General features: G+C 44.8%; 1 protein-coding gene across 3 annotated transcripts in view; it reads left to right on the top strand.

Annotated features, from left to right (window-relative positions):
• Positions 1–14409, top strand: part of LOC135255579 (DENN domain-containing protein 2B-like) — a 57392-nt gene extending 42983 nt beyond the window's left edge. For all 3 annotated transcript variants that reach the window (XM_064336935.1, XM_064336934.1, XM_064336936.1), the window contains exons 13-20: positions 1384–1524; positions 1894–2042; positions 7909–8086; positions 10421–10462; positions 11180–11291; positions 12560–12799; positions 13418–13504; positions 13768–14409. In XM_064336935.1, the coding sequence (XP_064193005.1) occupies positions 1384–1524; positions 1894–2042; positions 7909–8086; positions 10421–10462; positions 11180–11291; positions 12560–12799; positions 13418–13504; positions 13768–13802 (984 nt within the window). In that variant the 3' untranslated portion in view covers positions 13803–14409. The remainder of the gene's footprint in view (positions 1–1383; positions 1525–1893; positions 2043–7908; positions 8087–10420; positions 10463–11179; positions 11292–12559; positions 12800–13417; positions 13505–13767) is intronic.
• The last annotated feature ends 763 nt before the right edge of the window (positions 14410–15172 follow it).

Here is a 15172-nt window from a genome sequence, read left to right as displayed (position 1 = left end):
CAGCTGGATTGTCCTCATAGAATAGAATAGAATAGAATAGAATAGAATAGCTTTATTTTTCTTTTTTCACAAAGGAACTTTGGTATCTGCATCAAAAATTGAACCGTAAGCATTAAACATGCAGAGGGCAGTTCATTACATGCAGAGCATATTTCATTAATGGTAAATGGACTGCATTTATATAGTGCTTTTATCCAAAGCGCTTTACAATTGATGCCTCTCATTCGCCAGAGCAGTTAGGGGTTAGGTGTCTTGCTCAAGGACACTTCGACATGCCCAGGGCGGGGTTTAAACCGGCAACCCTCCAACTGCCAGACAATCGGTCTTACCTCCTGAGCTATGTCGCCCCATTACACTGACAGACAACACAATTCATAAAAACAGACAGACAGCAGGCAATGCAGTAAAATGGCTACATTTGACATTACATTACTTTATAGGCATTTAGCAGACGCTCTTATCCAGAGCGACATACAACAGGTGCATAGGTTCATGATGTGGAGGTGCAAAAGAAACACTAGAGTGAAGTAAGGATCGTAGTGCCAGAAGTGACCACATCGATCAGGAATCCCAGTGCCCCAAAAAAAAAAAAATTTGGCTATGGCCAATTATGCACCACCCCGAGGGGGGTGGCTGTATTGCGTAGCAGGGGTTGTTATTGCTGATTGAGAGCCTGCAGATCCAGTAAAGCCTGCTTGTACCTGTTAGGTTTAATGTGCACTCCTCTGACACAATGACTGCGCAGTTCAGCTAATGGTTTCCAGAGGGAAGAGAAGCAGCATGCGCATGTCTGCGCATGTCTGCGCATGTCTGCGTGCCTCAAGCTGACAGATAATGTTACAGTGATAAGACTGACCTATAAATACAGTTGAAAATTCCAATTTGGGAGAAAATGGAGCTTAAGATGTTAAAAAAGAATGTAATATGATAGTCTGACTCAGGCTCTGGCCTGTGTCCACACAGCCTCTTTATAAGGGCCTTTGAGTCTCATCCTGAGGGAGTCAGGGATTGAATTGTGGGTTTTGGTGGAAGTCAGATGGAGGTGGGTTTTGGGGGAAGTGAGATGGAGGTGGGTTTGGGGGGGAGTGAGATGGAGGTGGGTTTTGGGGGGGTGGGGTGAGATGGAGGTGGGTTTTTGGGGGAAGTGAGATGGAGGTGGGTTTGGGGGGGAGTGAGATGGAGGTGGGTTTTGGGGAGGGGGGTGAGATGGAGAGGTGGATTTTGGGGGGGGGTGAGATGCAGGTGGGTTTTGGGTGGGTGAGATGGAGGTGGTTTTTGGGGGGAGTGAGGTGGAGATGAGTTTTGGGGGGACAGAAAGCGAGAGGTCTGTTTGGGGGAGGTGAGGTGACTGTATGTTGAGGGCTCCTGTTCTCCACGGTGCAGATCCTGGATGAGGTGGAGAGGCGCAGGGGCATTTCGGCTGCCCTGGTGTACCCCTTCATGAGGAGCCTGATGGAGTCACCCTTCCCTGCCCCAGGGAAGACCATCAGAGTCAAAACATTCCTGCCTGGAGCAGGGAATGAGGTGAGCCCTCATACGCCAATGACTATGAACCAGGGTCCAGGACTGCAAGTACGTACAGTATATTATAATGAACACATTCCCCCATTTCCCAAAAGTAATCCATGAGAGATTTGGAATGGCTGCTATTTTATTTTGATTTGCTTAGCTCCTCAAGCACCTGTATGCCGAGCGAAGCACATTTTTCACATGCCACGTACCATTTCATATAATCCAGCTCTGCAGCTGGACGTTTAACTGGAGCAGTTACTTTGCTCGAGGGTATAACGGCAGTACCTCACCTGGAATTTGAACCTGCAACCTCTGAGTTATGAATGTCGGTGCGTGACTGCTGCGATGTGTGATGTGAGATGTGTGCCTCCTGTCTCCTAGGTGATGGAGTTGCGACGGCCCTCGGATTCTCGCCTGGAGCACGTGGACCTGGAGAGCCTCTTCAGCTGCCTGAGCGTGCGGCAGGTGGTGCGGATCTTCGCCTCTCTGCTGCTGGAGCGCAGGGTCATCTTTGTGGCTGACAAGCTCAGGTAAGACCCGAAACCGGTGACCGTTAACGCAGTTCCACTTCGAAATTGAACTCCAGTAAGTGCGAACCTTCACCTCAGAATGTGCAAACTTTAGTAAGATCCAACACCTCCACCTCAGAACTGTTCAGTCCACAAGTTACTGAGAGCACTTTATCCTCCAGAGACTGGCCAGAAGAAAAGTATTTGACATAATGCAAACATCTTGGATGATGAATCATGTTGCGGTGAAAATATTTTTTGTTATATATATATATATTTTTTTTTAATGGAATGTCCATTGTCGTGTTGCTTTTGGCGCAGTGGAATGCATGGTTCTTGAGATTAAGACTCAAAGACCGAAAATGAATTGCCAACTCTTACGAGGATATATGCTACATAGTAAAACATGTAAGGTATGGTAAAGCTATCAGGCTCATTCCTTTCAGTGGGGTGGGCTTGGTCTTTTGGTTGTGGAATGTGTTAAGCACGAAGCCACATCCTGTGGGGTGTATGAATATCAAGCAGGATGTGAAATTGGAACTTTACTGCAGTCTGAAGCCTTGCACGGTGCAATCAGCTGCTGCTTCCCTGCATGAAAACCATGCTGCTTTCCTCTTCCAAAGCAAGAGCAAGCAAGAAGCATTGCAGGCATGTGTCTACAGAGCGGTCACTTAAAGTCTCTATGGACGTCACATGACCAAAATCAGATGAAGATGTAACATAGCTAGTCATCATAGCAGTCACCCTCATTGTTATGCTGTGTTTTGTGCATGTGGGTGATTTAGTCATGCTGCCTAAGACATCCTTTGTCATCCTTTGTTAATGCGTACAGAGAAGCCACCTTCAGCTTCGCCTCACACCATGGTGTAGCGGACATGTCGAGTCTCTGGCTTCCGTGCAAGTAACCAGTAATCCACTTTCCGTTCTTATAGCTGCCCAATCTCATCTTTGATTGGCAGGGAGACAAATTCAAACACATGTGAATAGCATCTGGCTTCCATGAAAAAGGATGTTATCTTGTGTTTTTGTTCTCTAAATAAAGTCTGTCTTTTTTTGTTCTTTCGTCCTATTTTATGGTGAGGCTCATAATTTACGCTGTGCTCCACTGAGTTACTATGTGTGTCTGGACTCATGGTAGTAGATCTCTGGGGTAAATCCTTCTCAGACTAGCAGCTGGGAGCATGAAATCAGGGCAACGCGGTGGTCAGATCTGCCTTATCCTGGAAAGAGACTGATCCCTAGCAGTAAATCAGAGAGCGCCATAATAATATCTGAAACATTTAGTGGTGGCGGTATTTTAAAAAAGAGGCGGTACCAGGGACTGCCTGCCTTTTTGTCTGTATGCTCCATAACCAGAGATGGCAGGCTGCCCCCCATTCGGTTTGCTAATTCTAGGCTTCCCCTGAGGATAACACAGCAGGGGCTGAATGATTTTACATGACAGCCCTGAACTGAAAGCGTCTTAAAGCCACACCCTTCAGGATCTGTCTGCGGCATTAAAAATGGAAGCCCTCCCCAGGCTTCACTTCGATCTGGTTTAGGAAGTAGGTCATCGCCATCCCAGGACAGCAACAGGGTGGCATAGTGGATGGGCAGGGCATGGATGAGACAAAAAGGGGCACAAGGGCCAGGGGGTCCCATCTACCCCCGGGGGGCTGTTGGATGTTTTAGGGGTGTGGACTGTGAGTGAAACACAAATTAGCATAGTGTCTGTCTCTCTCTAATCATCCTCCCCTGACATGCCTGTGTATGGATAAAATAAATAAATTAATTAATTAATTAATAATCACATCCACACCCAAAATAGTTTTTTAGGTCCTCCATTTTAAAAGCTAGGTGCTGCAGTCAGATGCTGAAGCAGAGTCTCAGAACTGGAATGTGAGCCTGTTGGATACAAGGCGTACTGCACACACAGATTAAACCAGACTGCGTCTGTTTGAGCCGAACCCTGAGAGCGGTTGCAGTCGAGGGTATTCAGATGAGCTGCTTCCTGCCAGCTTCTTCAATGGCCCCAAATCTGTTTACTGTCAGTTCTTCAAAAAGCCCCAGCCAGTACACAGGAAACTTTTTGAAACCTTTTTAATGTCATAACCTGCTTTGTAGGGGGGATGCAATTGCAGGCCACCAGGCTGACAGAGCATCCCGCATGACATGACTCACACACATTGGTCATTTATATCCATTGGCCAAGATCGGAGGGAGAGGAAAGGCAACAAGGCGTTTCCATTGATTTTACAGCAGACTCAATCCTCCACATGCATATTCTCAATTGTTTTAGAGGTAGTTTGGGGCGAGTAGGTCATTTTGTGGTGAGTGAGGCCGAGTCTTGGCTCTCCATCTACAGTGCACTGGGGTTTTTGTGCACATTTAGCCGGGCTAGCATACCTCATTGAGTCCGAGATGAGGAACTCCCTCAGTAAATTGCGCCGAAGTGACCATTTATATCATCAAACACTCAGGCAAGGAGTTACTGGAAGACACAGTCAGGCTGCTGACCACTCCAGATGGGGAAAAAGGAGTCTTAGTCCTGAGTCTTCAATAACACTTATATAAACATCAGCAGCCCCATGGTTTGATGATCGCCCCAACCAAGGGAAGTGACTTGTTTGTGCATTGCCTTGCCTTGCCTTTTTTGTTTTTGGTTTTCGCTGCCCTGAGTGCATTTGCAGAAATAATGTGTGGGTGCAGATCATTATCTCACCCCCTGTGTACCAAGGGCTTCTGGCCGATGGGGCTTGGATGGAGATTCGGTAACTGTGGTGCTTTCATTTTATTGTTCTTTGGAAAGCACATACTGAATGAGAGGGCAAGAGAAAGAAAATATGTATTTTGTGACTCTGGGTTATAAAATGCTTTGGCAGCACAATCCTTTTTTATTGTCATGCCAGTAAAGCTCATTTGAATGTAATTGAAAGAGATAGAGTGGGAGAGAAAGAGAGAGACAGAGAGAGTAACCAGGCTTTTCCCATGACTGCGGGGAATTAAGGTGTTTGTTTTTCTTCTGTGGCAGCCGGTGTTTTTCTCGGTATCTCTCGTTTCTAATTTGGTGCAGTGGATTGAGAGCGATGGCATGCGAAGCAAAACATCTAAAAACACCCCCGTTCTGTCAGAGACGCATAACCCAGCGCACATGCAGCCTGCAGACTCATTCAGACACTGTCTATTTCATATGAATCTGTGAGTGCTCGGAGGGAGTCGAGGGAGGCGTGGGAATGTATGTGAAATGTCGCTCGGAGAGTGAAAATTGCTTCTGCATCCAGGGGTTGACCAGATGAGTTTCTCATTGCCTCTTTCCGACACTTCGGCGTCGCCCACCCGGGATTCGTTTGATTCGATCCAGACGCTGTTTCTGATTGAGTTATAAACGCATATGGACGCTGCGTGGCTCACTGCTGCAGCTCTTTACGGGTGAGAACCCAGCCACCTGTGAACTGGTGGATGTGCCGGCGACCTTTGACCCCTGCATGGACATCGGAAAACTGATTATAACCAGTCTCAAGCTGACTTAACACATTTACAGGTATTATGGTGTGGATGTATGAATTCTTATGTATATATATGTATGAATGTGTCTATCGAATACATACATTGCAGTCTGTAAGTATTTGGACAGTGACACACTTTTTGTTGTTTTGGCTCTGTACTGCAGCGCAATGGATTTTAAATGAAGCAATGTATATGGGGTCAAAGTGCAGACTGTCGTTTTTAATTTTAGGGTATTTCCATCCATGTGGAGTGAACCATGTAGGAATTACAGCCCTTTGAAACTGTGCCGCTGTCCAATACTTACAGACTACGCTGTATATTTTTGTATGCAATTAGCCACGTATGGAGGAGCCTGAAGGGTATTCTCTGGTCTCTGTATGACCGTACTGATTAAAAGGGGATGGGCTGTTCAGTGCTGTGTAGGAATGAGGCCGGGTGTGTGGGGTGTGAGAGGGTACGGAGGGACATGGGGACACAAGTGTTAGGAGTGACCGTACAGGAAGGGCTGAACGCTTAAAACAAGCGCTGTCACATAACAACACTTCTACACCAGCTCCCCCGCTGTGACCCTGCGTGCTAACACCAGCAGTGGCTTACACCCATGAATGGAAAAATGCACAAACGTGCTCAAAAACACACACACACACATGCACACACGCACACACACACACACAAACACACAGTTTTTAGCACTGCTCTCTGTAAAACCTCCTGTAGTTAGCATGATCGTACCGAGCGTAATATTGGTCCCATTTCATCCACCCCCCTCGCCATCAGTGTTTTACAGATTTATAGACATACTTTGTGAAAAGCTAGGGTTTTGTTCGGCTTTGTGGGAGAGATTTTGGCTTTCCTCTCTGTGCTGTGTCACGCCAATGGTTCGTGACAGGGTGCGGAGGGGCTAACGCTCCACAGGCCTCAGCCATAGACCTGATACCCAGTGTTTTAGCCTGCCTTTGAACCTCTGCCTGTGTATCTGCACAATTCACCTGACCTACCACACAGTGAAAATGGAAGCAAAACCTTACAGCAATACTGTGGGAATGCTAATAAACACTAATGAATACACAACTATGCTAAATCATCGCTGTTGCCAAGGGAACTGCCACCTCAAGTGGCGTCATAACGTCTCGCGTGTGGCGGCCTGTATGACCCCATGATCCACAGGGCTATAACACACCAGCCATGTTTCCCAAAATGCTTTAGGGTGTATTTTTATTCTCTCTATGTAATTATACCATGCGGAGGAGGAGGAGGAGGAGGAGGAGGGTGAAGAACACTGTCTACAAGCTCGGAGCCGTGAGAAAGATGCTGTGCGGCTTGCAGGCACACACAACCGTCTAAAGTTTTACAGCCAATGGTGTTTTTTGTGGGCGCACATTCAAAATGTCAGAAACTCGGGTCTCAGTAAAGCTGGAAAAGCAGTAAATTTTGTCTGCGCTGGGTTTATTTAAAAGAGAGGGAGACCTCGTGAAGCCGGGATGGTCTCACACCACGGCTGTAAAGACAAGATGTTTTACAGGGTTTTGATTTGCGCCATTTCAGTTTATGGTAAAGGCCGTCACGAGGAAACGAGGGGAAAGTACAGCAGGTTTAGGCGCTTGGCTGTTCCAAAACAAACCGCCAAACCCAGGATGAAACCAGCTGCGCGCCGTTCATCCTGGTCTTGTGCGGGCAGCTCGCTTCCTGGCAGCCGGCTGGCTGGGTGCCGTTTCACACAAAGGACACCTTGTTGCTCCGGGATTTCAGGTGAGCTTTAAAACCTGTAACCGTGAAGAACCGGCAGTTAAGAAAATCAGGGGACGTGCCAAAGATGGTTCACCATCTTCACACGAGGGCGGTGCGTCACTGCGTCAAGACAATGGAGATTGTTCGCAGACAAACAGGATCTTATAGCAGGGACGTGACGCAAAGGGCTGTGATAGGAGGCTGGATTGCAGGGCATCCTGGGGCCTTTGAGTGAAAGCTGTTGTCATTGGTGCAGGGATGCACCTTGTGGTCTTTAATCATATTCAGGTGCTGAGTGTGGCCTAGAATCCTGCAGGGTAATGCAAAGCTTTGCCATTGTATCGCCCAGCGAGTGAGGTTCAAAAAAGTGTAAAAAAAAAAAAACATGTTCAGGTGAGTAAATACATACTCATGCCCTTGCATATATAAATGTGTATATGCATTTAGGTTTGTGTGTGTGTGTGCGTGTGTGTGCCTGTACTTTGGTAAATGCTGTAAGACATAAAAAACTGTTCTACTAACAGCCTTAATGATTTTGTATATGTACAGATGAATATCGATTTCTCTTATCTTGGGTTGTCCCTGACATGCCTTTAGACTGACCAGCCATCTCTCTGTGCTGATGTCACCTCTCTGTGCTGATGTCATCTCTCTGTGCTGTGCCCCTCTGCAGTACCCTGTCCAGCTGCGTGCATGCCATGGTGGCGCTGCTCTACCCCTTCTCCTGGCAGCACACCTTCATCCCCGTGCTGCCCGCCTCCATGGTGGACATCGTCTGCTGCCCCACTCCCTTCCTGGTGGGCCTGCTCTCCAGCTCCCTGCCCAAACTCCAGGGGCTCCCTGTGGAGGAGGTGGGCCTCTCACATGCACACGCACAAACACACACACACATACACACAAACACACACACACACACAAATATGTACAGTGCCCTCCAAAGTGATTCACCTTGATGAAAATGAACTATAGAACAAACAATACAGATAATGAGATGTATGCTAAAAATGTAACATTATATTCTTTTATGCTAGCACAATTCCTCAGGCAAAAAGGTTTTAAGTTTCTTTTGTTCTCCGAAGACTAATTTGTCTGAATTATCATAACTGTTTTCAGTACTTCCCTTTGGATGGATAACACTACTGAGTCTTTTTCCTTTGATCTGCACTTGGGGATTTTCCTTTTCAGTTCAAACTACAAATTTTCAAAAATAATACACAATTACAATGAATCACCTGCATATATGTGTTTTAATGTAAAATACCGTAATTTATTGGTTACTTCTCTAAAACCAATGCTTTGGTTTTTTCGTTTCTGTATGGGCCTTCTTATTTCTACGTTTATTTGAGGTTCTCCAAGCTGTATACTGCTGATATCATTAGGGTTTAGGGTTCATTTTGCTAAAGGATTTCAGTTTTATCTAGAATTGAAAAGATTTCTTGAAAGTGAACATCGCCATGGGTTTTGAATATGTTTATTTTGGCTTGTAGCCACAAGAACCCAGGGATTTTGACAAGCATTTGTTTTTCAGTCAGCTTTTTAATCATTCTTGTTTATAGTTTCTGGACATTTTTGATTTCTCCTTGGTTCCTTTACTTTCCTTTACAAAACTAGGAGAGCTCTTCTCTGTTTCTCATTAGCTGAAACAGTTTGAATTATACAGTCAATTATCCTGCTTGTTCTCATGAATTGTTTACTACACAGCATCAGGGAGGGCCCGTCCGCTATCTGGTGTGGAGGGCTGGGCCAGGGTGTTGATATTGTGGTTGGAGATGGTCGTGATTCGTGGTACTCCTGGGTGTGGGACTGGAGAGATTGCTCATGCAGTAGCTATTAGAGACCCCCAAGAGGCACAGTCCTGCTGGAGGAAGTCCGCCTCACAGCTTGTACAGCATCCAAAAACCTGAAGCCCGGCAGGCTTTCACTGCACCCACAAAAGGTTCTCGTGGAAATTAAATTAGCTACAGAAACAAGTGCCCACCGGTTTTTCAAATGGTTGATTTTTTTTTGTCTGCTAAAAAATCAGGAATTCTTGCAGAGATATCCTGAAGGCTGTTGCTTTGTTTTGGTTATTCTTTTTTGCTTTGTTTTTGTTATTCTTCATCTGGATTAAAGGAACCTGAATGACTTGAGACTTTAATGTAACATAATTGTTATTTAACAAGAGTTTTAGCAGAAGTTTTCCAATTCTTAAAACTAACCATGACAGACACAGGAGAACCCCTGGATTATTGCAGGCAGTGTGAAGCAATTTACTCATTTAGATTTAGATCACACACACACAAGTCGTTGTTAACCACCGTTTTTCTTGATGCGAAGCGTCTGCTTCCGCATGCACTGACCTTCAAACTCCCAGCAGTCATGAGAGGGAGGTCAAACAGGAAGCCCCGCTACTGTCACCCGGTCACTGCTGCGAACGGCCATTGACCAAATGTGGATGTCATTGACCTGCTAAGTTCTGTTTCAGTGTGAGAGTGGGAGGGAGGCACAAGGTCTGTACTCCCAGCTGAATGTGTTCAAAGGTCCAGCACTCAAACGGTAGTTAGATCAACACCATTATATAAAGGGAAAAAATAGGAATTTTCTCCACTCTCTCCAGTGCTTTCAGGCTGTTTAGTGCGCTCTCACTGGACCCAGCCACTGCTCCTGCCTCCCTCAGGAATGAGTGGGCGGGGCTACAGCTGCAGCTGCCGCTGGGGTTGGTGCCAGAGACTCTGAGTACTTGGATCTTGCCCTCATTGTGGGTTTGGCACCAAACCACAGAGGAGGAGAAGCTATCAGTCATTTTTAATACACAGAATATTAGCCACTAATGCACTTGTAAACTTCCATCAGAATCTCACCCTGTACAATGAGCATGATTGGCTGCCATCTCAGAAATATCCCTCATACAATGAAACAAGTGCTTTAAATGCATTGATCGGAAAACATCTGTTGTCTTCAGAATCTTTCTCTCTCTCTCTCTCTCTCTCTCACTCTGCCTATATATATATATATATATATATACTGTATACATATATTTATGTATTCTAAAATAAATGTGATGTTGTCTTTCTTTATTTTGCCTTTCCTTTATCTGATGTGGCTGGGGATAGGGATTGCAGATGGTATTTCTCACATAATGAAAAGCTGAGTTTGTGAATCGAGGGTCTCAAAGTATGTGACTTCTATTCTGTCTTTTAATTCAGGCTTTAATGGTGGACTTGGGAACAGATCGCTTCATCAGACAGGTAAGCTCAATTCATTCTTAAAAGTTGTTCTCTCAAAAGATTTTCAGCAGATAAATTATGTATTTCAACCACTTTTTATTAAGGTATTTAAGGTAAAGTGAACTGAGTGTTAAAATCATAAAACAGATGTGTACTTCACACTACAGCCTTACGAGTATTTAGAAAAATTACTGTGCAGGAAATTAAGAAATCATTATGGTGTTTTCTACCTTCACTGGAATCACAGCCCATGGGCCTGACTCCAAATACTACTCTCTGCTCACTCACAGCGGTCTGTGACTCACTCTTACATCACAGACCAATGAGTTTTATTAAAAGGCTGTAAGTCGCAATAGAAACCGCAAGGCTATTGTTCTCCAGCCGTCCCCTGTCCTTAGTGGTGCTGTAATGTCTGCGCCCTCTCCTGTTTTTAAGGGGTAGTGCACAAGCCTGCAGTCCAACAGACTGTGTTTCTGTGTGCCAGCCTGGGCCCATAGCTGCTCAGATCACATATGCCAAGAGCCCGCTCAAGCTAAAGAACTTACTAGTGCAACGCATAACTGTGTTTGAACAGGAAGAGAGCTAATTAACAACTATTTGCACTGTCCGAATTTCACTTGTGTTTCTAAAGGAAGGATTTTGTTTCTTTAAAAATGTCCCAAATTAGAAGTGTATGATTTGTTAAATGTAACTAGTTAGTTGGAACTTTCTTAGTAATTATGACATCACAATTCTTAGATGGATGATGAAGCCACACTGTTACCAAGGAAACTTCAAGCTGCTCTGGAGCAGGCTCTGGAACATAGAAATGACATCATCAACCCAGATACAGACAGTGAATCTGATGAAGGTATGGGAGTGACCCAGCATTTTTCTTATCTTTAAATGTCACACAGCTTGTAGCACTGTATTTTTTCATTGCACTTAAAGTGAAAAGTCCCTCAGGATATACAATTTGACAATATTAATGCAATGCTATGAACCCAAATTAAAGTGGAAGAGACATGTGGTCTTCATTTCCCCCCCTGTAACACAGCTGAACAAAGAAATATGTGTGGGCGGTGATAATATGGGAGTCTCTGGGAAAGCTCCAACTTAAAATTTATCACAGTCTTCTATACGTTTTTTCCCCCTGGATTTTCAGGTATATGCAGCCCCTACTAAACTGTAATGAGAACAATACACATGCATACAAAGGAGAGAAACTGATTAAAACCTGTTACTACCTCTCCATAGTACATCCATTTTATATCTTGTAGCAGTGCTTTTTGGAAAGGAGCACTGCTCCCTGATTTAGAACAGAAAAGAATCATTTACTTTGAATAAAGGAATGAAAGTTTCCTGGCAGTGCTCTTCTGGAGTGTGTTTTTGAGCTGGACTGTAAATATTTCTGCTGTGTTCACATGGTTGTGAGCTGGCGGGGGGGACTGTGTCATTTTGTCTGTGTCCGTTCTTATCCACAGAAGAATGTAGCTTTATTCCCTCACCTCAGATGATGAATGTTGGTGTAAATACTTTGTGAAATCTCATGACCCATTTACAAAACATATTAAACAACCGCTGGGGGAAAAGAGAGTTTTAACAATTCTCTTTTTTGGGGCGAACAGCGTTCCTCTGTGAATACCAAACACTAAATGAGTTTTGTGGGCTCCAGGGAATGCTGGCTGTTTGAATATGCTGGATATTATAAGGGTTGTTTTTAATGACATGAAGAAGATTCTTTTGATATTTTAGCAATTGGCATAATTAAGTTTCTTTTCATTCATGTAATGTGTTAATATGGGTTGTTGACTAGTATTTGTGGAATACAATGAGTTTTTTGGCTGTTTTTCTGGTCAGATTTTCTGTTACTTTTCTCACTCCTTCCACAATAAAGCATCCAGATATCTGTCCCAGGGCTGGGACAATAATATTTACCACAGTGGTTCACAAACCATCCCCCCCCCCCGGGGAGCCAGGACAACGTACCTGGTTGTCGGCCCCTGACGTCAGCAGGCAGTCCTGATCTGTCCCTCTGTCTGTGCAGGCCATGTTATCAGCCTGAACACATCTCGAAGGGAACATTGCCTTGTGCTTGGTAGCTCATCTCAGGAAGCGTCTCTTCGTGCCTTTCTGCAGAGTCTAACTCCTTGAGCAACCTGGTGTCGGAGGCCTTCATCCGATTCTTCCTGGAAGCCATCGGGCACTACTCGCTCTTCATGACGCAGAACGAGCGCGGGGAGCGGGTCTTCCAGCGCGAGGCCTTCCGCAAGTCCGTGGCGTCCAAAAGCGTGCGCCGCTTCCTGGGCGTCTTCATGGAGTCGCAGATGTTCGCCGGCTTCATACAGGACCGGGAGCTGCGCAAGTGCCGGGCGAAAGGTGCGGAGCGGAGACACGCTTTCCTGCCGGTTCTCGTTCAGCTCTCATCAAGCCCGAGTAATAACTCTAATATCTGGTGTTCGGGAAAGAAGGAACGAAACGACGTTTTATTGAGTTTACGGTGTCATCTTCAGCGCGCTCTCCCCTGTTCAGTCAGCATTAACCCGGCCACTAAAAATATTGAGCTGGCGCATGAAAACCTGTGTTTAAATTCTTTTCAACAGTTACGTGTAGCGGGGAATGTTTCTCCACGTGAACTGATGGTATTGAGCGCCCCCTCCTGGCAGTAATGGGAATCTCATGAAGGTCTTAAGAGGGTTAAAACATCTTTGTGGATTCTGTTACCTGCACCGGCTGCATTGGTTGTTCTGTGGCACAATGACCACACAGCTCAGTGAGTGGCTTGTGGAGTGATTTGAGGGAGGTTGCAGTGGAGGGGTGGACCTACAATTAAGATTTGGGCATTCCAAATTGTAAGAAAGTACTATATTTGGGAATAAGAAGTGAAATAAAAATACATTTTACATGTTTCCAGGGTTAGAATTGCATTCCGCATATACATTTAAAACCTGAATATACAGACGCTGTGTAGCTAACCCAGTGTGGTGTCCCTGTCAGGTCTGTTTGAGCAGAGAGTGGAGCAGTACCTGGAGGAGCTACCGGACACAGAGCAGAGTGGAGTCAACAAGTTCCTCAAAGGCCTTGGTGAGTGGGAACCGCGGCACACGTGTATCACTGCAGCCAACGCACAGCCCCACGCACACTTTCTGTGGTACTGGCTACTCTGCACAAATGCACTTGATAGCATGCAGTGCACACTGTCGCAATGTCCTTGGTGCTTCACTCAAATACAGGATACAGTATGTACTTGATGAATACTTTGTTTTAGAATGGGAATTCACTGTTTTTTGTGCGCGAGTGTTCAAATGTATACTGTAGTTTTCAACTAGTGTTTTCTTTTTTTCCAGGAAGTAAAATGAGGTTTCTTCACAAAAAGAACTAAAGAAAACACCGTTGCACCAGTCTGTGAAACATCAGGTTACGGAATCATTTTTGTACAAACCCGAAGTGTGCACATTGGAATATCTGATGTGCCGCACACGTCGTCTACAGAACATTTATTGTAAATTGGAAGCTAAAACTTAAGTGGTTTCACATTTTGTACATATTTTACCGAAAGCTTTCTGTGATGCTTCTGAAATTACCAATTTCTGTTACACCTCTGATAACTTGTGTCTATGAATGTCTTGTTTATTGTGAAAAAGAGCAGATTACTTGCTAATGGATGGTACCGAACGTGCATTCAAATGGTTTGAGGACCCTCTGATTTAACTGCAAAAAACTTGTGTATTTTATTGGAGGTATGGTGAAAACTGAATGAATGTAGCGACTGGTAGTTTATATGCTAGCGTGATTGTCAGTTTTATATCTAAAACTAGCTTGCCTTGCCTATGAACTGAGGTACTTCATCAGAAATGCTTTTTGCTGCTTATTTTTGTAAATGTACAAAGAAAACATTCACATTTCCATCTCTTTAACAGCTGTGATTGTTCATGGTTGCACCACTGAAAATAATTATTCAAAATATAAACGCTCATAGCTGAACTGAATTTTGTTCCTCGGGTATTCCTTGACCTAAAAAATAATTCAAAGGTACCTTTGTTATTCCCATAATCTTAAGATTCCAGACATCATATGCTGATCATGGATCTTCAGGATGACTGTGCTGCCAAAATGCCCTGCTCTCCATTTTCACTTGTGTGTAGTTTGTACTTTTGGACTAATTTAAACCAAAAGTGCCAATTTAACTGTCAATTTCAAGAAACACAGCCATTTGTTCTCCATGCCCAATGCAGCTTTCAAGTGGTGGCGGATTTACAGTCTACACGAGTTTCCCCACCAGGAAGGTCCACATGAACACTTTAGGTCGGGTCGGGGAAATCGGGATTCAGATGCCACACAAATTGGCCAGAAGCTCCAAATCAATGGATCCCTTGAAGTTGAGCGCTCAATACAACTACCACCTTTGTTACATCTACAGAAGCAATTACTAAAACATTCTTGTGCAACTCCTAACAAACTTGCATACATACTCAAGGGGATAAGTGAAGTAGAGTAACGGGATGCTTCTAGTGTGACCTCACAGCGGTCTGCATGCCACGATGCGTCAGACTGCGTCCACAGCCATTTTATTCAGGTTATGCCAGCAGCAGTCCTGATACCCACTGGCAGAAACTTCCTGAATGACAAATTTTAATGCAGTCAGGGTCGTTACAGCAAAATCATCAAGCACCATCTAGACAGGAGGAATGCACATCAGTAATCAAGAATGGGGGAAAAAAGGCTGGAAAGGAATGGACAGATCTGATCTTA

The sequence above is a fragment of the Anguilla rostrata genome, chromosome 5, assembly GCF_018555375.3.
Source record: "Anguilla rostrata isolate EN2019 chromosome 5, ASM1855537v3, whole genome shotgun sequence".
NCBI lineage: Eukaryota > Metazoa > Chordata > Actinopteri > Anguilliformes > Anguillidae > Anguilla > Anguilla rostrata.
Note: the sequence above shows the minus strand (reverse complement) of the source record. Positions and strands in the feature narration are given on the sequence as shown.